The following is a 22,768-nucleotide window of genomic DNA, read 5'->3' on the forward strand; positions in this document are numbered from 1 at the left end:
CGACGCCACAACAACGCCTGCGCTAAGATTTGAGCTTCACGCGGCGTGATGTATGTATTGTAATGTAAAGCACTCGGGATCAATAAATCTACAACGGCACAACAGTCGCTGTTAGATTTCTGGGGTGCAACTCCAACTTCTTAGGAGGATTTCGGAGAAAACACTTGGATGCCGGTGTTTCCAGGAGGCTATTGGGAACGTCCATTCCGGAATGTTCTCTATGGGATTTAAATCAGGGGAACATGCCGCATTGTCCCTGAAGAAGTCCTTGCTCAAGCCAGTATTGTGACCACACAGACCAGGGCCCTCAGTTACGAGGGATGCCGCTTGACGACCCTGCACCACCAGAAGCTCCAGTGTTCCACTGAATGAAAAAGCACCCAAGATCATTATGGACTCCCCTCAAAACATCTCAAATGGGATCTCCTTGTCCAAGAAGAGAAAGCTTCTTAACTTTAGCCATCAAGAGGGCATGACCATCTCAATGCCTGACAGAAAATGAGAATTTTTAGCAGATTTTGGCTTTTATAGCCTGTGGTCTTAAACTTTTGATCAGGTGAAAAACAACCTGATTATTATTATTATTATCAACTGATTATCAGTATTATCTGTAGTTTTTTTTAAACCTTTATAAATAATTTGTCATTTTTTTTCTCGTAATATTTTGACTTTATTCCCATAATATTATCACTTTGTTCTTAAATTTAATTTCAACTATATGCCACTAAAATGACACTTAAGGATATAATCATAATAATATTACAAGTTTATTTTTGTAAAATTGCAACGTTTTTTGCTCATTAGAATAATTTTTCTCGTAATATTTTGACTTTATTCCTATAATAGTGTCACTTTGTTCTTAAATTTAATTTCAACTATATGCCACTAAAATGACACTTAAGGATATAATCATAATAATATTACAAGTTTATTTTTGTAAAATTGCAACGTTTTTTGCTCATTAGAATAATTTTTCTCGTAATATTTTGACTTTATTCCTATAATAGTGTCACTTTTTCTTAAATTTAATTTCAACTATATGCCACTAAAATGACACTTAAGGATATAATCATAATAATATTACAAGTTTATTTTTGTAAAATTGCAACTTTTTTTGCTCATTAGAATAATTTTTCTCATAATATTTTGACTTTATTCCCATAATATTGTCACTTTGTTCTTAAATTTAATTTCAACTATATGCCACTAAAATGACACTTAAGGATATAATCATAATAATATTACAAGTTTATTCTTGTAAAATTGCAACGTTTTTTGCTCATTAGAATAATTTTTCTCGTAATATTTTGACTTTATTCCTATAATAGTGTCACTTTTTCTTAAATTTAATTTCAACTATATGCCACTAAAATGACACTTAAGGATATAATCATAATAATATTACAAGTTTATTTTTGTAAAATTGCAACTTTTTTTGCTCATTAGAATAATTTTTCTCGTAATATTTTGACTTTATTCCCATAATATTGTCACTTTGTTCTTAAATTTAATTTCAACTATATGCCACTAAAATGACACTTAAGGATATAATCATAATAATATTACAAGTTTATTCTTGTAAAATTGCAACTTTTTTTGCTCATTAGAATAATTTTTCTCGTAATATTTTGACTTTATTCCCATAATATTGTCACTTTGTTCTTAAATTTAATTTCAACTATATGCCACTAAAATGACACTTAAGGATATAATCATAATAATATTACAAGTTTATTCTTGTAAAATTGTAACTTTTTTTGCTCATTAGAATAATTTTTCTCGTAATATTTTGACTTTATTTTTGTAAAATTGCAGCTTTTTTTAAATGTATTATCTATTATTTTTATTTATTTATTTATTTATTTATTTTCCCAACAATTTCAGCTCTGAGTATGATTTTTTTTGCCATAATATTTTGACTTGATGCTCCTAACATGATCACTTTTTTAACAAGCTAATTCCCCAAACATTACAACTTTATTCATTGTTTTGGTAAAAAAAAAAACAAAACATTGAATTATGTATTTCTTGAATACAATTTAATTGTGGTACCCAGAAACTACAAATTAAATAATATTTTGGTTAGCAATTAAGTCAAAACCAAGCACAGTGCTAAGCTACAACCAGTAGAGGCGCTATTGAGTCAGTCCCTAACATGATGTCACCTGTGGGAAAGATGAGCTGCGTACATCCCCGCCATAGCGCAACTCCTCCGCTGGGCAATTACTCTCATCATACCGGCATGGAAACAGGAGCTCAGAACATTCAGCAATATCAAAATCCATCCTCCATCGGTATTTAACACAAATATGCTACAAACACACAAACCATTACTGTCGAATTGAATCTAATTTATTTAGTTTTCCGGAAAGATCCATTAAAAACACAACTTCCCTAAGTTGCCACAAATGACTCCCTCATATAGTCGTGTGTGTGTGTGTGTGTGTGTGTGTGTGCTCTCTTTTCAAACACAATTAAAACATTAGGTCTAAATACACACACTGCAAATGACACGCATGTGAGCGAGCGCCATCTCACGTCATTAGCGGCCCACCATGACGCTGCTGAGGAGTTGGAGGGTCCGCTGGCGACACACCGGCCCCTGGCCATTTATTCTATACAAAGTCTCTAATGGGGCCCCTCACACACAGCATGCAGGCGCAACGCTGCTAAAATATGCACGGAAAGTCCAGCACGCACACACACACACACACACACACACACGCCTTTCAAATGAATGGTTATTTATTCACTAAACGGGTGTTTAATGTTCCTTGGACGTTGGGTAGTTTTCTGGGGGAGGCAGAGCTGTACCCCCCGGCTACAGACATCATTTATTTTACACATAGCCTAATACTGCACGCCATGCAGCCGCACTGAAAGATGGGCTTTGCAAGGGAGAAGGAGATATTAATGAAGGATGCTCTTTTTTGTGTTGTTTTAGGGAGGGAGGGATGGAGGGCTCGCGGAGAGGGTGAAGACATTAGGGGTGGGGGCAAGGAGGGAGGAAAGGGAGCGTCTTGGCTGTCCATGGGGAGGAGACACCTGGTTGGGTATGCCTCCATCTGCATCGCATCACAGGGCGGCCTCGACTTGCTCCCAAAAGTTCCATGTTAGTTTGTGTCTTGGTGAATATTTTTGTCATTTTCTGCTTTTTTACTGATAGTTAATTCTATCTAGTGCTGCACGGTGGACGAGCGGTTAGTGTGTTCATTTAAAGCTACAGTATGGAATATTTGTGCGATTGTTTTTTTTTTTCGTTTGTTTTTTTGCATGTTGTCCTGCCAACTTTTTCTGAGAAGGAAGTATTTGTGGCAAATACACATGGCCAGTGATACAACAGGCGCAATTCAAAGTTAAGTGTCCTGGCTGGTCCACTACAACAACAGAACATGTAAATGAAGAATTCAAAGTGTGTTCATTTAAAGCTACAGTATGGAATATTTGTGCGACTGTTTTTTTTTTGTTTTGTTTTTTTGCATGTTGTCCTGCCAACTTTTTCTAAGAAGGAAGTATTTGTGGCAAATACACATGGCCAGTGATACAACAGGCACGGTTCGAAGTTAAGTGTCCTGGCTGGTCCACTACAACAACAGAACATGTAAATGAAGAATTCAAAGTGTGTTCATTTAAAGCTACAGTATGGAATATTTGTGCGACTGTTTTGTTTTTGTTTTTTTGCATATTGTCCTGCCAACTTTTTCTGAAAAGGAAGTATTTGTGGCAAATACACATGGCCAGTAATACAACAGGCACGGTTCGAAGTTAAGTGTCCTGGCTGGTCCACTACAACAACAGAACATGTAAATGAAGAATTCAAAGTGTGTTCATTTAAAGCTACAGTATGGAATATTTGTGCGACTGTTTTTTTTTGTTGTTTTGTTTTGTATTTTTGCAAGTTGTCCTGTCAACTTTTTCTGAGAAGGAAGTATTTGTGGTAAATACACATGGCCAATGATACAACAGGCATGGTCCGAAGTTAAGTGTCCTGGCTGGTCCACTACAACAACAGAACATGTAAATGACGAATTCAAAGTGTGTTCATTTAAAGCTACAGTATGGAATATTTGTGCGACTGTTTTTTTTTTTTATTGCATATTGTCCTGCCAACTTTTTTTGAGAAGGAAGTATTTGTGGCAAATACACATGGCCAGTGATACAACAGGCACGGTTCGAAGTTAAGTGTCCTGGCTGGTCCACTACAACAACAGAACATGTAAATGAAGAATTCAAAGTGTGTTCATTTAAAGCTACAGTATGGAATATTTGTGCGACTGTTTTGTTTTTGTTTTTGTTTTTTTGCATATTGTCCTGCCAACTTTTTCTGAAAAGGAAGTATTTGTGGCAAATACACATGGCCAGTGATACAACAGGCACGGTTTGAAGTTAAATGTCCTGGCTGGTCCACTACAACAACAGAACATGTAAATGACGAATTCAAAGTGTGTTCATTTAAAGCTACAGTATGGAATATTTGTGCGACTGTTTTTTTTTCCGCATATTGTCCTGCCAACTTTTTTTGAGAAGGAAGTATTTGTGGCAAATACACATGGCCAGTGATACAACAGGCACAATTCAAAGTTAAGTGTCCTGGCTGGTCCACTACAACAACAGAACATGTAAATGAAGAATTCAAAGTGTGTTCATTTAAAGCTACAGTATGGAATATTTGTGCGATTGTTTTTTTTTGTTTGTTTTGTATTTTTGCAAGTTGTCCTGCCAACTTTATCTGAGAAGGAAGTATTTGTGGCAAATACACATGGCCAGTGATACAACAGGCACAATTCGAAGTTAAGTGTTCTGGCTGGTCCACTACAACAACAGAACATGTAAATGACGAATTCAAAGTGTGTTCATTTAAAGCTACAGTATGGAATATTTGTGCGACTGTTTTTTTGGGGGGTTTTTTTTTGTATTTTTGCAAGTTGTCCTGCCAACTTTTTCTGAGAAGGAAGTATTTGTGGCAAATACACATGGCCAGTGATACAACAGGCACAATTCGAAGTTAAGTGTCCTGGCTGGTCCACTACAACAACAGAACATGTAAATGACAAATTCAAAGTGTGTTCATTTAAAGCTACAGTATGGAATATTTGTGCGACTGTTTTTTTTTTTTTTTGCATATTGTCCTGCCAACTTTTTTTGAGAAGGAAGTATTTGTGGCAAATACACATGGCCAGTGATACAACAGGCACGGTCCGAAGTTAAGTGTCCTGGCTGGTCCACTACAACAACAGAACATGTAAATGAAGAATTCAAAGTGTGTTCATTTAAAGCTACAGTATGGAATATTTGTGCGACTGTTTTTTTTGTTTGTTTTGTTTTTTTGCATATTGTCCTGCCAACTTTTTCTGTGAAGGAAGTATTTGTGGCAAATACACATGGCCAGTGATACAACAGGCACGGTTCGAAGTTAAGTGTCCTAGCTGGTCCACTACAACAACAGAACATGTAAATGAAGAATTCAAAGTGTGTTCATTTAAAGCTACAGTATGGAATATTTGTGCGATTTTTTTTTGTTTGTTTTGTATTTTTGCAAGTTGTCCTGCCAACTTTTTCTGAAAAGGAAGTATTTGTGGCAAAGACACATGGCCAGTGATACAACAGGCACAATTTGAAGTTAAGTGTCCTGGCTGGTCCACTACAACAACAGAAATGCTATTCTTTTTCGTATTTCTTGCTATTGTAATGAAAACAACATCCTTCCAGGAATAGCAATCGTGATAATTCACTCAAATTCAACCAATCCCTGCAAATTCCGAACGACCTTGCAACTTTACCCAATCCCCGCAACAGTCACCTGCATTTTAGCCAATGGAATTAGCGCTGCAACATGCTTATCCACTTGAAACATTGACAAGACATCCATGCATCATTCAGGCATTTTTAGGCCAGCTAGAACCTTACCTCCTCGCCGACAGCGACCGAGGTGAGCGCTATGGTCGTCTCTCCATCAGAAAACTCTCTAAGCTCCTTGGACAGCAGATGCTCCAGGTCTAGGTCACGTTAGCACAACACAAGAGGACTAACGATTGTTATACGCACAGTATATTCAGATGTAGAAACACACACACACACAATTACACAACAGAAACACAAGAACAATTTTTTAAAAGGAACTTTCTGGTGACGTTACTCGTCACGCCACATATATAAGCACCTGGTAGCGCCCCCTTGCTGTGGCGGCTGGGTGGGGTGCGGCTCCACCGCTGCAAACGTCTCATCAGCTCCTCCAGTTGTGCGGATTGGCGGCCATGTTTGAGCCCGAACGCTTCACTTTGGAGACGCAAGGCCTCTGTAAACACACGTTGTAGCGATGCAGACATAATATAGTACATGATATGCACAAAGACCGTGTCATAAAGCCACAAGTTATGACATGCAACAAAAACAAAAACAAAAAAGGAATTGGGTACCCACTTGTAATTTTAGGATATTTTAATATTGTTTTATTTAAGTGGAGCCCCCATAAGCCTTCATATCATACTAGCAATAGCGAAATCATTCACTTAGTATAATTACTAAAACGTCTACTTAGACCAACTTTTTCAGCCTGAGGTCTCTCGGTCTGAATCATTGTCACACTGGGGTGGGAGGGTCGGGGGGAGTGGGGGGGGATAAAGAAGACAAGCTGACCGCGTTTACGGATGTGTTACATAATAATCTTTGTTGTTCCTTGTTATTCTCTTCCTCTCCAACTCTTCCCCGACCTTAATTCACTCCTAATTCACTAACCCCCCCCCAAACACGGCATTCACATACAGCTCATTATGGGGGTCCAAGTTACGGAAAGACTAGATTCAAAATCAGGGGTCCCCAATGACTGGACGTAGAAAAAAAAACAAAAATTTAAATTTGGGTTGCACGGCGGTTGAGTGGTTAGCGTGCAGATCTGACAGCTAGGAGACCCGAGTTCAATTCCACCTTCGGCCATCTCTGTGTGGAGTTTGCATTTTCATTTGGGTTTTCTCCGGGTACTCCGGTTTCCTCCCACATTCCAAAAACATGCTAGATTAATTGCCGACTCCAAATTGTCCATAGGTAATGGTAATGGTTTAATTTCATTTGAACATTCATCAGATTACAATTGAACGCATCACATAATCAGTTCCCAGTTCCACATGTCCAAAAGGAGTAGGAAGAAGCAAAGCTTATTAAATCCTACCCCTCCGTCTGGTACTTGTACAATCAGTAACTGTTACATTTGTTCACTTCCTGCTTTCCTAATATAGTTTTAAGTTGATTTTTAATTTTTTTAATTTATTTTTAATTTAAAAAAATTAAATAAAAAAAGTTTTTTTTTTTATTTTTTAATTTTGTTTAATTTTTAAAAAATAATTTCATTTTTTTTTATTTTATTTTTGTCACGTACCAAGTACAAGGTGATATGACCATCTAATGACATAATGTGTACCATAGTAAGTGTCAATATAGTGATATATATAGCACATCATGACTGGTTCAAGACTCTTCATCCTTGTATTTAGCAAACATCAACTGCTTGTATTGTTTCTTGAATTGGCTGCATTATTTTAGCTGTTTGAAGATGAACTTTATCAGTAAGTTGAAGTATTTGTGATTTTAGAAATAAAGAGTTAGTATGTTCTCTGTAGGCGGCATTATGAATTATCCTTACTGACCTTTTTTTGCGGTACATTTAGCGAGTGAAGATTGCTTTTATAGTTATTAGCCCATATTTCCACACAATAAGTAAGATATGGTAGAACCAGAGAGCAATAAAGAGTGTGGAGTTATTTCTGATTGAGAACAAATTTTGCTTAGTTCAATATTGAAATATTTCTGACCACTTTATGTTGTATATTTGTAATATGAGGTTTCCAGCTCATATTTTCATATATTGTGATCCCCAGAAATTTGTTTTCGTTCACCCTTTCAATGTCTACACCGTCTATTTGTATTTGCAGGTGCATGATTTTAGTTTTATTTAGGTTCAAGGACAATCTATTATCATCAAACCATCTTTTTGGTGTGACCATTTCTTCTCTGACCTTTCTAATGATTTCGTCTGTACTCCCTCCAGGTATGAATGTGAGTGTGAATGGTTGTTTGTCTATATGTGCCCTGTGATTGGCTGGCCACCAGTCCAAGGTGTACCCCACCTCTCGCCCGAAGACAGCTGGGATAGGCTCCAGCACCCCCACGACCCTTGTGAGTATAAGCAGGTAAAAATGAATGAATGAGTGGATATATTGGAAAAATGGGTTAGAAATCCTACAGTTTTTGCACGCTTTGTTCGATGGTCCTTGAACGCATCATGTAACTTTGTATTTTCCTTGTTTTTCCTTTCCATCTCATATGCACAGAGGTCAAATTTGATGACCTTAAGAGGTTTTCGATGGCGTGCATCCATCCATCTTCTACAATTTATCCGAGGTCAGGATACAGGGGCGACACTCCCCCCTCCCTCGGCCACTTTGTCCAGCTCCAAGTGGACCCTGAGAAGTTCCCAGGCCAGTTGAGAGACAGTCTGCCGTTTTCAAATATCTAGTGCAAAAATGCTTGTGAACGTTCCTCTACGTTCTCTACTGGTTCGGCTGCGTGACCCACCATTGCTCAACGGCAAGCGGTGCCCCAAATTGCGGAATTTTGCTCAGATCTGGAATGGTTTGCAACCCCACATGAGCCGCAGCGGCGAGACGCTGTCGCGGTTTCATGGCGCTCTCTTCTGCAGCAGTTATCTGCAGCTGTGTGTCGGACCGACCCCACTCCTCACTCCATATCCTTACGTTATTATGCGCCCTGCTGTTTGTAAGGCGCTACCTGAGGATCCTGGTGCTGCAAAAACGCTAGTCAAAGATCTCCATGACAGGAGAACTTTTAAGGACCTTCTGCCAAAAAGCTCCACTTGAAGGCCTTGAAAGAAGCGGAGTAGTATTGAACAAAGCTCACTCAATGAGAACTTCTTCACCTCCACCACGGAGGAGTCGTCACATCATGTTTCCATCTTTCCCGGTGAGTGTTCAGCGAGTCATGTAAAGGATTTGAGGACGTTCCTCCCGCACCGCCCCATTACTTCCCCTAGGGGGCATCTGCACCGACATCATTCACCACCCCTCTCCCTCCTCTCTCACCTCCGAGGCTCTCCCTCAGCGGCGCTCCGATGTGCTCCGGTGCTTCTTGAAGAAGCTCTCTGGCAACCGTCATCACCGCCGACGCCGGCCCATCATCCCCCGCGTCCCGCTCGCTGTCATGATGGACCACTCGCAGGATGCTGGACACGAAAATGTGGCGCTCGTTGCTGCGGTGACAACATTTGCATAAACACTTACATATAATGCACAGTGACAAACACACACCCTTCTATTTGTGTGTGTGTGTGTGTACCTGTCCAGCAATCCGTCCCTCAGCAGCGTCAGCGAGAGTTTTCCAGCCTGATGAGTCCCGACCAGGTCCACGTCGTCCTTCCACAGTAAGACGCTCTCACACACGTTGAGTCTCTGCAGATAGCTCACCGTCTCCCCGGGCAACACGCCATCGCCACGCCGGCCGCAAAGGAGCGGCACACACACCCCACCTGATGGCTCCCTCTGGAGGGGCAGCGCATATAATATATGATCATCCAAGCGGAGAAGTGGAGGTCAAGGAAAAAACGTGATGGTACGGTCCGTAATGCATGTCATTGCCGTTTCAATATTCACACATACATAGCTAGGAGGGTGGTCGGGGTGGGGGGGGTATGTTGGGGGTCGGTGGATTTCCTGCTTCCTCCACCATTCAGATCAAATTCATTATCAATAAATGCATTTGAAATTATTAATTAATAATTATTAATAATTTTTCAGTATGAGTGGATTTTTTTTCTAAATGTAATTTTTTTTATTAATTTATTTTTTTATTTATTTGTTTTTATTTGGACATTTTATTTGCATTAGTATAACTAAATGTATAAACTGGAATGGTCAGTGGAAGCTCTCAGGCTAACCATTTTTTCCCAATACAAATAATACAACTAGTAATAATCTGTTCCAAGGTCAAACTGGACCAATAATATTCATTATTATAATATAACGTGAAGTGAGCTGTATTGTAGAACAGTGTTTCTCAACCTTTTTTGTCTTTTTTTTTTTAACTCCGAGAGCCTTTTTTCCATTCCACTTACACATGTTGATAATTCTCCAAAAGTAGAATGCATGCCCCCCCCACTAGTTTAGAAGCACCGCGCTATGGAATCTAGTTGTAGCGCACACCTTCCATCTTCCAATCTACATATCTAGCGTACACGTCCGTTTACATAACATTACTTCATATTATTTTTAAGTTAAAAAATAACTAAAAACTCCTCATCATATTTGCCAATTACACACAGAGCAAACCCTGCATACTATACAAGCAGCAACACAACCAATGTTGTAATAGTTGGAAGGCATCAACTGGCAGTCAGCAGTACTTTTTTTGTAAACGACTGCAGGTCATGTGAAACACACCACCAATCCAAGTCGGGCAACCGACATTTTAAAGTGCATACAGAGGTAAATAAAGCTCATCTGAATGCTGGCCAATCATGTAGAGTTCAACTGGAGATAAACACCAGTATGTTATAAGCTGGGTTTTCAACTTTAAGAATGATTTGTAGCGCATGGGAAAAGCATAGGCAAAATTGTACCACACAGAACCGATGTTGTAATAGTGGTAAGATGCAAAAAGGCCAGCATTAATACAGCTAATATGTTCATCGTAAAAAAGAGCGCGCAAGTGTAACATGGGCATATCCCACCAACAGCTGAGTAGCGCAACCAACATCTTAAAAGTGCATGCAGAGGTAGATAAAGTTCTTCTTAATGCTGGCCAATCGTGTGGAGTTCAACTGGATATAAACACCAGGATCTAACAAGCTAGGTTTTCAACTTTAAGAATGATTTGTAGTGCATGGGAAAAGTGGAAGGTAAATTGTACCACACAGAACCGATGTTGTAATAGTGGTAAGATGCAAAAAGGCCAGCATTAATACTGCTAATATGTTCACTGTAAAAAAAGAGCGTGGCAAGAGTAACATGGGCATATCACACCAACAGCTGAGTAGCGCACCCGGCATTTTAAAGTGCATGCAGAGGTAGATAAAGCTCATCTGAAAGCTGGCCAATCATGTGGAGTTCAACTGGAGATAAACACCAGTATGTTACAAGCTGGGTTTTCAACTTGAAGAACAATTTGTAGCGCATGGGAAAAGCATAGGCAAAATTGTACCACACAGAACCAATGTTGTAATAGTGGTAAGATGCAAAAAGGCCAACATTAATACCGCTAATACGTTCACCGTAAACAAGAGCATGGCAAGTGTAACATGGGCATATCACACCAACAGCTGAGTAGCGCAACAAACATTTTAAAGTGCATGCAGAGATAGATAAAGCTCTTCTGAATGCTGGCCAATCATGTGGAGTTCAACTGGAGATAAACACCAGTATGTTACAAGCTGGGTTTTCAACTTTAAGAATGATTTGTAGCGCATGGGAAAAGCATAGGCAAAATTGTACCACACCGAACCGATGTTGTAATACTCGTAAGGTGCAAAATGGTCAACATTAATACCGCTAATATGTTCACTGTAAAAAAAAAAGAGTGTGGCAAGTATAACATGGGCATATCACACCAACAGCTGAGTAGCGCAACAAACATTTTAAAGTGCATGCAGAGGTAGATAAAACTCTTCTGAATGCTGGCCAATCATGTGGAGTTCAACTGGAGATAAACACCAGTATGTTAGAAGCTGGGTTTTCAACTTTAAGAATGATTTGTAACGCATGGGAAAAGCATAGGCAAAATTGTACCACACCAAACCAATGTTGTAATACTGGTAAGGTGCAAAATGGTCAACATTAATACCGCTAATATGTTCACTGTAAAAAAAAAAGAGTGCGGCAAGTGTAACATGGGCATATCACACCGACAGCTGAGTAGCGCAACCGCCATTTTAAAATGCATGCAGAGGTAGATAAAGCTCATCTGAAAGCTGGCCAATCATGTGGAGTTCAACTGGAGATAAACACCAGTATGTTACAAGCTGGGTTTTCAACTTTAAGAACAATTTGTAGTGCATGGGAAAAGCATAGGCAAAATTGTACCACACAGAACCAATGTTGTAATAGTGGTAAGATGCAAAAAGGCCAGCATTAATACTGCTAATACATTCAACGTAAACAAGAGCATGGCAAGTGTTACATGGGCATATCACACCGACAGCTGAGTAGCGCAACACACATTTTAAAGTGCATGCAGAGGTAAATAAAGCTCTTCTGAATGCTGGACAATCATGTGGAGTTCAACTGGAGATAAACACCAGCATCTAACAAGCTGGGTTTTCAACTTTAAGAATGATTTGTAGCGCATGGGAAAAGCGGAAGGCAAAATTGTACCACACAGAACCAATGTTGTAATAGTGGTAAGATGCAAAAAGGCCAGCATTAATACCATGTTGCTAAAAGAGCGTGCAAGTGTTACATGGGCATATCACACCGACAGCTGAGTAGTGCAACCAACATCTTAAAAGTGCATGCAGAGGTACATAAAGCTCCTGGGTACCGATCTGTTTTACATGAAAAATCTGACAACTGTTTATATTAACATTTTAAAAAGGGACACTTCACCTGGTTGAGGTGCAGTGCTAAGCACAGCGTGGCGGCCACAGTGTCAACATCTGCTTCCGGTCCACCCAACACAGCGTGGAGCGACTTCTCGGACACGGGGGCCTGAAAAACACACACCGACACAACACACAGATGAGTGTGTGTGGTTTCCGTAAGCTGTTCTGCTGGGCAGTGACATTTAATCCTGATGTTTGTCCAATAGTTGAGTGTGCTTTGATAGCATATGAAAGAAGTGCAGCATCTTGAAACCAACAGGACATGCATTAATAACGACATCTTGTAAAACAACACCTCTCCGTGTCCACATTTCTGAAGCAGTGGACTAAATTAGAGCGAGGAAGACATGCGATGCTCCAGTAAAACACTTTATCAGAGAAGTAATGACTTCCATTAATTCCAGCAAATAATGGAGCTAAACAAGCCCCGTTTTAGGTTAAGTGGACATTAATGACACAACCATTGCATAGATTAAGAAGCCATCTGGGTGAAAAAGATGAATTAGATTATCGTTTTTTGCATGATTCATTGTATGTACCTAGCAAAAATACATTGCCATACATTACAAATACTGCAGGACACTAGTTTGAGGCCCCCGCCTTGATATGAAAGTTTAATGTTAGTGCGGCCCGCGCAAGTTTGATATGGATGCTGTATGGTATCATGTACCCAGAAAAAATTATTACGTTTGATTAATGTTCATGTTAAAGGTTAAATAACTGTTAATAGTTATCCTCCCTATCCGTGTGGAAGTGGGAAGTTTTTGGTTATTTAAGTTTAAAGGAAATAACTTGAAGACTACCGTTTACGTCGCTAGCTCTCTAGTTTGCGAGTTAGCATGTGTCTGTCTTAGCATGTGCTTGAGCCTATCCCAGCTGTCGTGGGGCGAGAGGCGGGGTACACCCTGGACTGGTGGGCAGCCAATCACAGGGCACATATAGACAAACAACCATTCACACTCACATTCATACCTATGGACAATTTGGAGTCGCTAATTAACCTAGCATGTTTTTGGAATGTGGGAGGAAACCGGAGTACCCGGAGAAAACCCACGCATGCACGGGGAGAACATGCAAACTCCACACAGAGATGGCCGAGGTTGGGATTGAACCCTGGTCTCCTAGCTGTGAGGTCTAGGCGTGAACCACTCGACTGTAAGTCTCACTTTTTTTCATAGGTTGGCAGTTCCTGCGACTTATACTCCAGAGCGACTTATAAATGAAAAAAGTGTTTATGTTACATAAACACTGGACACCTTTTGTGTTCATGTTTATTTTTGGTGTAGCTGAATAAGCATTGTGTTAGCATATCTTACACCAATTCAGCCTGTTCTATTCTTTTATTGTTAGAACTTGCCTTCCAAGAGGACGTAATGTCTGTTTTGGTCATAAAATAAATTACCCGCAAAAAACGTGACTTATACTCCAGTGTGACTTGGGTATGTTTTTATCTACCTAATTATGCATTTTTTTGCATTAAAAAAAAAATTAAAAATAAAAAAAAAACTTAAATTATATTAGGAAAGCAGGAAGTGAACAAATGTAACAGTTACTGATTGTAAAAGTACCAGATGGAGGGGTAGGATTTAATAAGCTTTGCTTCTTCCTACTCCTTTTGGACATGTGGAACTGGGAACTGATTATGGGATGCACTCAATTGTAAACCATTACCATTTTTGGCCTTGTGCGACTTATACTCCGGAGCGACTTATAGTCCAGAAAATATGGTATATTATATTATTAGTATATTATATTCATTTAGAACTGCAAAACCTGCTTGAAAATTCCCGGGTGAATGACACCAAATGTCTTAAGGCTTAATGATGTTCTTCATTAATCACAACTCATTTTCCGTGAAAGTGGAAAGATACTGCATGAACATCTACAATTACCTTACATCATTCCTGTGAAGCCTCAGAGCTGAATCCACCCACCGTACTTGTTCATTTAGATGCCAAACGCTGATAAAGTCAACCTCACAGTCGTCCGCCTGGGGTTGATTAGCTTTTCGGAAGATAACGACAATGCTCACAGAAGGTAAAGAAATGTGTTTTTATTGATTTCGCCCATTGGCTAACTCTACTTGGCTTCTGTGCTGAAGCAGCCATGATGGCGAACACATCATGCCGTCTCTTTCATCTGTAAGTCGGTAATGTCATGATCATTGAACGCAGCACGATGGAAAGGACAGCTTTGCTCACGCTGCTTGTCTTTTCACTGCAAGATTTTCCCTCCCATCTTAAATCTGGAGTGACGATGCTTGTGGCGTGTTGATGTCGATAAGGCGTTAAGGTGCCAGGAGGATAACGGAAAGGAGGCAAAGAGGAAATGAGAGTGATAAAAAAAGGAAGAAGTGGTATGATTAAAGTGGAGGATGAGGAGTAAAGTGATGAGATTGAAGCAAAGAAGCCAGGAAGAGGCTTATTAAAATTAAAAAAAAAAAAAAAGTAGGGTAGGAGCTAGGATGGGAAAAGCCATGCAGAAATTTGATAGTGGCGTTGCGAACACACGAGGAAGAATGAGTGCTGGGTTGCGAAGCGGAGGAGGATAAATCAATAGTGGTCAACCAGAGAGAGGAAGTGATGCATTAGTGGCAGAAAATTCCACTTAGTGTTTTTCTATCTGTGTGTGTGAGAAAGTGAGAGCGATCATGATCATGCACGGCCCCATGTGATAGCGTTCAGTCGGGACCGCTATGATAATACCAGTCATTAAAACATAGCATCCCACTGGGAGACAAGCATTCACACTGATGCCGACGTGAGTCCAAAAAATGTTGGAGTGCATCAAACAGTGCTTTGGTGTGAATACTGAAAAACGAGAATTACCACCGATGTCGCTGGGCATACCCACCAAGGGGTCCTATTATGCTGTTCCTATTTTCATTCATTCATTCATTCATTTTCTAACGCTTTTTCAGGCGGGGTACACCCTGGACTGGTGGCCAGCCAATCACAGGTCACATATAGACAAACAACCATTCACACTCACATTCATACCTATGGACAATTTGGAGTCGCCAATTAACCTAGCATGTTTTTGGAATGTGGGAGGAAACCGGAGTACCCGGAGAAAACCCACGCATGCACAGGGAGAACATGCAAACTCCACACAGAGATGGCCGAGGGTGGAATTGAACCCTGGTCTCCTAGCTGTGAGGTCTGCGCGCAAACCACTAGACAGCCGTGCCGCCCCTGTTCCTATTTTATGACCTATAAATATTATCACAATGTTATATTTTCCTGATAAAACCATGCCATAGCGTTCAGTTCCACTGAAGTCACCACAACCTGGACTTCCTTATATGGGCATGCCCGGTTTTGCTGTCCAGAAAAAAAAAAAACTGCTAATGTGTGAGTCTATGTTATTTTATTTCTGCTTATATCTACTATATTGGGTAAAACAAATGTAAGCGTGACTATAGGGGTGTTATTTCATGTCTCGAGGGCTCTAATAATGTTTATTCCTTCGGTGATCGCAAACAGGTTTTTTATGCAATAATTTATTATTTATTATTGCAATGACTCCCAGGAAACGTATCCAACGTTGTTTAGCTTAGGTAAGCGTCAGGCAGAAGTGGTTGGAGTTGCTGATTCCCGGCCAGCAAGAGAAAAATATGCTAATCCGTCAACTTCTTTTATGAATTTTTAGAGTGTGAAGCTGAACTATCCGTTAAACCAGGGGTCGGGAACCTTTTTGGCTAAGAGAGCCATGAAGGCCAGATATTTTAAAATGTGTATCTGTGAGAGCCAGCACACTTTCGTGAGCAGCACAGTGTCTAATAATAAATCAAATACTTGTTGCCATTAATACAACTTCTGCTGCTGCAGTATATTTCATTCTTTTGGCCATCTTTGCCAGAAGGCTTGGTTCTGCAGCTTTAGCTAGGTGACTATTTGACTAAAGGAGAAAAGTTTATATTTACATGTTGACATCTCAATGACCGAGGTAGACTACCGCATTACCCAGTAATAATCGGGTTTTGGTGTTTGACCTGGAGAATATCAGGAAAAATGGATATGGTCGGCCGTATTGCAGTAGAAAATAGATGGACGAGTTAAAATGCATAAAAATTGTTGATTTTTAATATTATTTTTAACAGTCATTTCTGTGATGTTTACTTTAAAATGTTAGCAAAAATATATTTTTATTGTGGTAAGAAATGCTTGAGAGCCAGATACAGTCATCAAAAGAGCCCTACCTGGCTCCCGAGCCATAGGTTCCTTACCTCTGCGTTAAACTGTTCTGACCTTTCCGATGTTACTCAAGTCAGAAGACCAAGTCGTAAGTCACAATTTCAGTGTCCTAACTGTGTCGATTTTGTGTAAGTAAGAGAACAAAAACGGTTTCGGCAGCTGTCTGCAAGTCCTCGGGAGCGCTTGGGAGTATGACAGTGTCTTGTATTAATTAATATTTGTTGATTTTCATTTTATATCTTTAGAACGCACTGAAAAGAGAAAGACTTTCCACAAAGTCTCCCTTGTGTCTTATCACGATCACTTCATCACAAGTTAAAGATCCAATCAGATCGTCCTTCTAAGCGAGTGTGTGCGTGTCGCGTGAAAGGTAAGGGAACAATGCTGGAAGTCATACTCAGCATATTGTTTCATGTCCATGCCAAGTGCTGCAGAGCTGCAGGCAGGCAGTGAGTGAGAGGTATAAGAGTCAGGGCAATTAGGAGTATGGATGCTCTGGATGGTGGCCATGCAGAGCAGAGACGGGCCTGCAAAGAGATGAATCATCCACGCTTGTATTGTTGGAGAGCATGAGGGTGCCTGTGGAAAAGGTACCTTTAAACTCAGTACCTTTTATATACACCGATCGTTGTACTTTTTGGATTTGCTCAATCTCATTGTGATGCCACAGCCCTTTTAAGCAATAATCAACACTCAGTAGCATAGCTAGTATAAATAGCTATGCTAGTATAAAGTATAAATATTTCATATCCTGCAAAGCGAGTAAAACCTCAATTTGTCCTGAAAAAATTAAACTTCCACTTCCATCATAAACATTTTAAACAACCATCCTGCTGCACAATAAACAAAAACTCAACTCTGAACCTCCAACGTCACTTCCTGTCCTCCACTAAAAAGGTCCCCCTAGAGAACACATTTACTGTGACACACAATTATGAGTTTTATTTAATGGTAATGGTTTAATTTCATTAGAACATGCATCAGATTACAATTGAATGCATCCCATAATCAGTTCACAGTTCCACATGTCCAAAAGGAGTAGGAAGAAGCAAAGCTTATTAAATCCTACCCCTCCATCTGGTATTTTTACAATCACTAACTGTTACATTTGTTCACTTCCTGCTTTCCATAATACAATTTTAGGTATTTTTTTTAAATAATGCACCTCGTACCGAAGTACAAGGTGATATGAGCATCCAATGCCATAATGGGTACCATAGTAAGTGTCAATATAGTGATATATATAGCACATCATGACTGGTTCAAGACTCTTCATCCTTGTATTTAGCAAACATTTACATTGTAAATGGCTTATTTAATCATTTTATATCTACTATATTAAGTAATAAGAGTGTATATCCATTTGAATACATTGATGAGACAATATTGTAGCCACCATAACAGGAAGTATGCTGTCCAGAAAAAAAGAAAAACTGCTAATGTGTGAGTCTATGTTATCTTATTTCTGCTTATATATATATACTATATTGGGTAATACAAATGTAATTGTGACTATAGGGGTGTTATTTTATGTCTCGAGGGCTCTAATAATGTTTATTCTTTCGACGATCGCAAACAGGTTTTCTATGTAATCATTTATTATTTAACCGCAATGTAGCGATGGACAACTGTGTATACTATATCTTTAAGAAAAAACACTACATTTCAGCTTTGTGTTTTTGGTGCTAAAGCATATTATTATTATTATTAGTAGTAGTAGTAGTAGTAGTAGTAGTCGCAGCACCAATGTTCTCCTTAGATTGCACATTTTCGCTGTTGTTTTTTTTTTTTATTTATCTAATTCGCTACCAAAGATGTATTGACACATTTTTTTTTCCCACATGGACGCTCTCTCCCATAGGCGTATTTATATGTGAACAATTTTTTTTTTTTTTTGCACAAAAGGCAAAAAAATGTGATGATGCAACTGCACAATACAGGAGCTCATGTTTGGTGCAGTTTTAAACAGCCACAAGGTGGCAGAAGAGCATTTTCTAAAAAGCTTGGCATGCATTGAAGGGAAATGTTAACCGCGGGGGCGCTGGAGCCTATCCCGGCTGTCTTCGGGTGAGAGGCGGGGTACACCCTGGACTGGTGGCCAGCCAATCACAGGGCACATATAGACAAACAACCATTCACACTCACATTCATACTTATGGACAATTTGAAGTCGAAAATTAACCTAGCATGTTTTTGCAATGCTCGACCACCGTGCAGCCCGGTGTTATATTTGTAAATTAATTAATATCTACACCTATGTTGGACTGATGATTATTAAAGAACATAAAAAGGTAGAAATGATTTCTTTTGGTATATTCCATGTCTATGTAGTAGACCTAGAACACAATATTCTATGTACCTTGAAATAATGGCCGCTAGTGAGAGGGATGTCTTTAGAAAAATGGCACCAGATATTGCCTGATGCGAATACTAAACATGATTACACGACTTACTTTACTTCAATTCTTTGTAAGTCAGCAAAAAGAATGAATAAAAACTCAAACATGTGGTTTTCAACTTGGTAATGCAAAAAAAAAAAGTGTACTTTTGAAGTGGGTTGTACTTTAAAGGGCCTGTTGCACATCACCCCTTGCAGGCCCACCATTGAAGATGGGTGTAATGAGGGGGTGTGTGGGGGGTTAACCTGTTGATGTCACGCCTCTCAATCAAGCCTCAACCAGAGACGCCGGCTTGCAACCACACCAGCCTTGCCGATCTCTCCCACCCACCACCACCATTAGCGCCACGCGACGTGACTTTATTGTGTGCCTACAGGTGCAGCAACAGGGAAATAGCCTGTAGCACACAGTCGTGCCATTCATCAAACACGCACAAACACAGGGGGGGGGGGGTTGAAACTCACCCCACGTCTGCAGTCGACCCTCCGCAGGTACTCCTCCATGTCGGCCTACGTCGCCGCGGTACCGCTGCGGAGCTCCACATAGGAGGCTAGTGCGGCGACGACCAGGCAGTTAGCGCCGTTGCTGAGTCTTGTCTGTTATTTTTTTGTTGATTTTTTTTTTGCGGATCGATTCAAGAGTCCGCACCCCCTGCCGCGCTCCCACTGCAGCACTCTCTCTGCAGCTGTGTGTGAGAGATTGGCCACGCCCCTTCTCGACATTGGGTGTGCGTGCGTGGATGACGGCACTGGATGAACTCGCGGAAGCATACACACACGCGGATTGCGTGAGTGTGTTCGGCTACTACTAGTTAGAGGAGGGGATTCTTCCACTCCTGCACCCGCTGCACACAAACAGGTGAAAAGGTGTTTTTTTTTTCTGAAAAATACACCACATGGTGGCGCTGTTTTTGAACCCCAAAGTATTAGACACCAGTAAGTCGGCTTGACTTGCAAATTTCTCGCCCGGCTGTACTGCAAAATACTGCAAAATACTCACAGGAAAAACCACAAATATCATTTAGATTCATGTGAAAACAAATTGCAATGCTAACTGTTTCAGCACCATGGACAGAATCCATGTATTGTTCATTCATTCATTCATTTTCTACCGCTTTTTCCTTACGAGGGTCGCGGGGGGGTGCTGGAGCCTATCCCAGCTGTCTTTGGGCGAGAGGCGGGGTCACCCTGGACTGGTGGCCAGCCAATCACAGGGCACACATAGACAAACAACCATTCACACTCACATTCATACCTATGGACAATTTGGAGTCGCTAATTAACCTAGCATGTTTTTGGAATGTGGGAGGAAACCGGAGTACCCGGAGAAAACCCACGCATGCACGGGGAGAACATGCAAACTCCACACAGAGATGGCCGAGGGTGGAATAGAACCCTGGTCTCCTAGCTGTGAGGTCTGCGCGCTAACCACTAGACCGCCGTGCCGCCCCATTTAGATTCATGTGAAAACAAATTGCAATGCTAACTGTTTCAGCAACTTTATTAAGTCAGCCCGTGATTTAACAGGTTAATTGCTCAAAAATTGCTATCATAGTCAGTCAATAAGAGTTAGTTAATCGGTCAGTCTGGGACTCAGTTCCCCAGTGGCTCAGTCTGTGGGAGTTAGTCATTCACTCACTCACTCACTCAGTCAGTGAGCCACTCATCACTCAGTCAGCCTGGCTATGAGTTAGTTAGCTGGATATGTTAGTTAGTTGGTTGATGAGTAATGTATTCAGTCAGCGAGTCAATAAGCCAAATTAGTTTTGTCACTTTTATAGTCACACACTAAGCAATCATCCATTCCGTCTAAGAGCTAGTAAACGACTCAGGCGGTCAGCCAAGTTTTCAGTCAGTCAGTCACCAAGAACAAGTCAATGGATCAATTCATTTGGTCATTTTGATAGTCAGTCAATGAATCAGTCTGTTGGTCAATCAAGTAGTCATATATTCAGTCAATCTGTGGTTACTCAGTCGCCTATCTATAACTTAGTCAATTTACTCAGTTGGTCAACAGGTCTGCCCATACAAGGTCAGTCAGCCCGTCAACAAGTCCCTCGGTTGATGATTCAAGACTCTGTCGACATAGTCAGTCAATTAGAGTCAGTTAATCGGTCAGTCTGGGACTCAGTTCCCCAGTGGCTCAGTCTGTGGGAGTTAGTCATTCACTCACTCGCTCACTCACTCACTCACTCAATCAGTCAGTGAGCCACTCATCACTTAGTCAGCCTGGCGATGAGTTAGTTAGCTAGATAGGTTAGTGAGCTGGTTGATGAGTAATGTATTCAGTCAGCGCGTCATTAATCAGTCAATCAACAAATCAGTTGGGTAAGTCATTCAATTTCGTTGAGAATTCAAGAGTCTGTGAAGTTAGCCGGTCAAAACCAGCCAGTTAATCAATCAGTCGGTCTGTTGATTGATGAGTGATGTATTCAGCCAGCGAGTCATTAATGAGTCAGCCACTCATCACTCAGTCTATCTCGTTGTACCTATGGGTTAGTCAATCAGTCAACGAATCCGTTGAATAAGTCTTTCGATTTAGTTGAGAATTCAAGAGTCTGTGAAGTTAGCCGGTCAAAACAAGCAAGTTAATCAATCAGTCGGCCTGTTGGTTGATGAGTTATAAATATTAATTATATATACATTAATGAGTCAGCCACTCATCACTCAGTCTATCTCGGTGTATCCATGGGTTAATCAATCAGTCAATTAATCAGTTGAATAAGTCTTTCGATTTAGTTGAGAACTCAAGAGTCTGTGAAGTTAGCCGGCCAAAACGAGACAGTCGGTCTGTTGGTTGATGAGTGATATATACTAATTATATATATATTAATGAGTCAGCCACTCATCACTCAGTCTATCTCGGTGTGTCTATGGGTTAGTCAATCAGTTGAATAAGTCTTTGGATTTAGTTGAGAACTCAAGAGTCTGGGAAGTTAGCCGGCCAAAACGAGACAGTAAATGAATCAGTCGATCTTTCAGTTGATGAATGATGTATTCAGCCAGCGAGTCATTAATGAGTCAGCCACTCATCACTCAGTCTATCTCGGTGTATCTATGGGTTAGTCAATCAGTCAACGAATCAGTTAAATAAGTGTTTTGATTTAGTTGAGAATTCAAGAGGCTGTGAAGTTAGCCGGTCAAAACAAGCAAGTTAATCAATCAGTCGGTCTGTTGGTTGATGAGTGATATATATTAATTATATATATATCAATGAGTCAGCCACTCATCACTCAGTCTATCTCGGTGTATTTTTGGGTTAGTCAATCAGTCAGTTAATCAGTTGAATAAGTCTTTCGATTTAGTTGAGAATTCAAGAGTCTGTGAAGTTAGCCGGCCAAAATGAGACAGTTAATCAATGAGTCGGTCTGTTGGTTGATGAGTTATATATATTTATTATATATACATTAATGAGTCAGTCAATGGGTCTATCAGTTGATAATATCAATTGAGTCATTCATTCAAAGAGTCAGTCATCATATAGTCTAATAACTCATCAACACGTCTCTTCTACGCTCTTTTATGGCCGACCTGAGCGCCACATTTCCTCCTTAAAAAGAATTCCATCCTCTA

At 40.2% G+C, this 22,768-nt stretch overlaps 1 protein-coding gene across 1 annotated transcript in view; it reads right to left on the reverse strand.

Annotated features, from left to right (window-relative positions):
* Positions 1–19,915, reverse strand: part of LOC131127991 (uncharacterized) — a 42,437-nt gene extending 22,522 nt beyond the window's left edge. Inside the window, exons 1-6 of the mRNA XM_078789258.1 lie at positions 19,661–19,915; positions 12,606–12,707; positions 9,346–9,548; positions 9,093–9,259; positions 6,161–6,295; positions 5,908–5,996 (exon numbers count right to left, since the gene is read on the reverse strand). Coding sequence (XP_078645384.1) covers positions 5,908–5,996; positions 6,161–6,295; positions 9,093–9,259; positions 9,346–9,548; positions 12,606–12,707; positions 19,661–19,699 — 735 coding nt within the window. The 5' untranslated portion in view covers positions 19,700–19,915. The remainder of the gene's footprint in view (positions 1–5,907; positions 5,997–6,160; positions 6,296–9,092; positions 9,260–9,345; positions 9,549–12,605; positions 12,708–19,660) is intronic.
* Positions 19,916–22,768: the final 2,853 nt, after the last annotated feature.

This window comes from Doryrhamphus excisus, linkage group LG3 (genome assembly GCF_037039965.1).
Source record: "Doryrhamphus excisus strain RoL-2023G ecotype Guam linkage group LG3, RoL_Dexc_Guam_v1.1, whole genome shotgun sequence".
Taxonomy (NCBI): Eukaryota; Metazoa; Chordata; class Actinopteri; order Syngnathiformes; family Syngnathidae; genus Doryrhamphus; species Doryrhamphus excisus.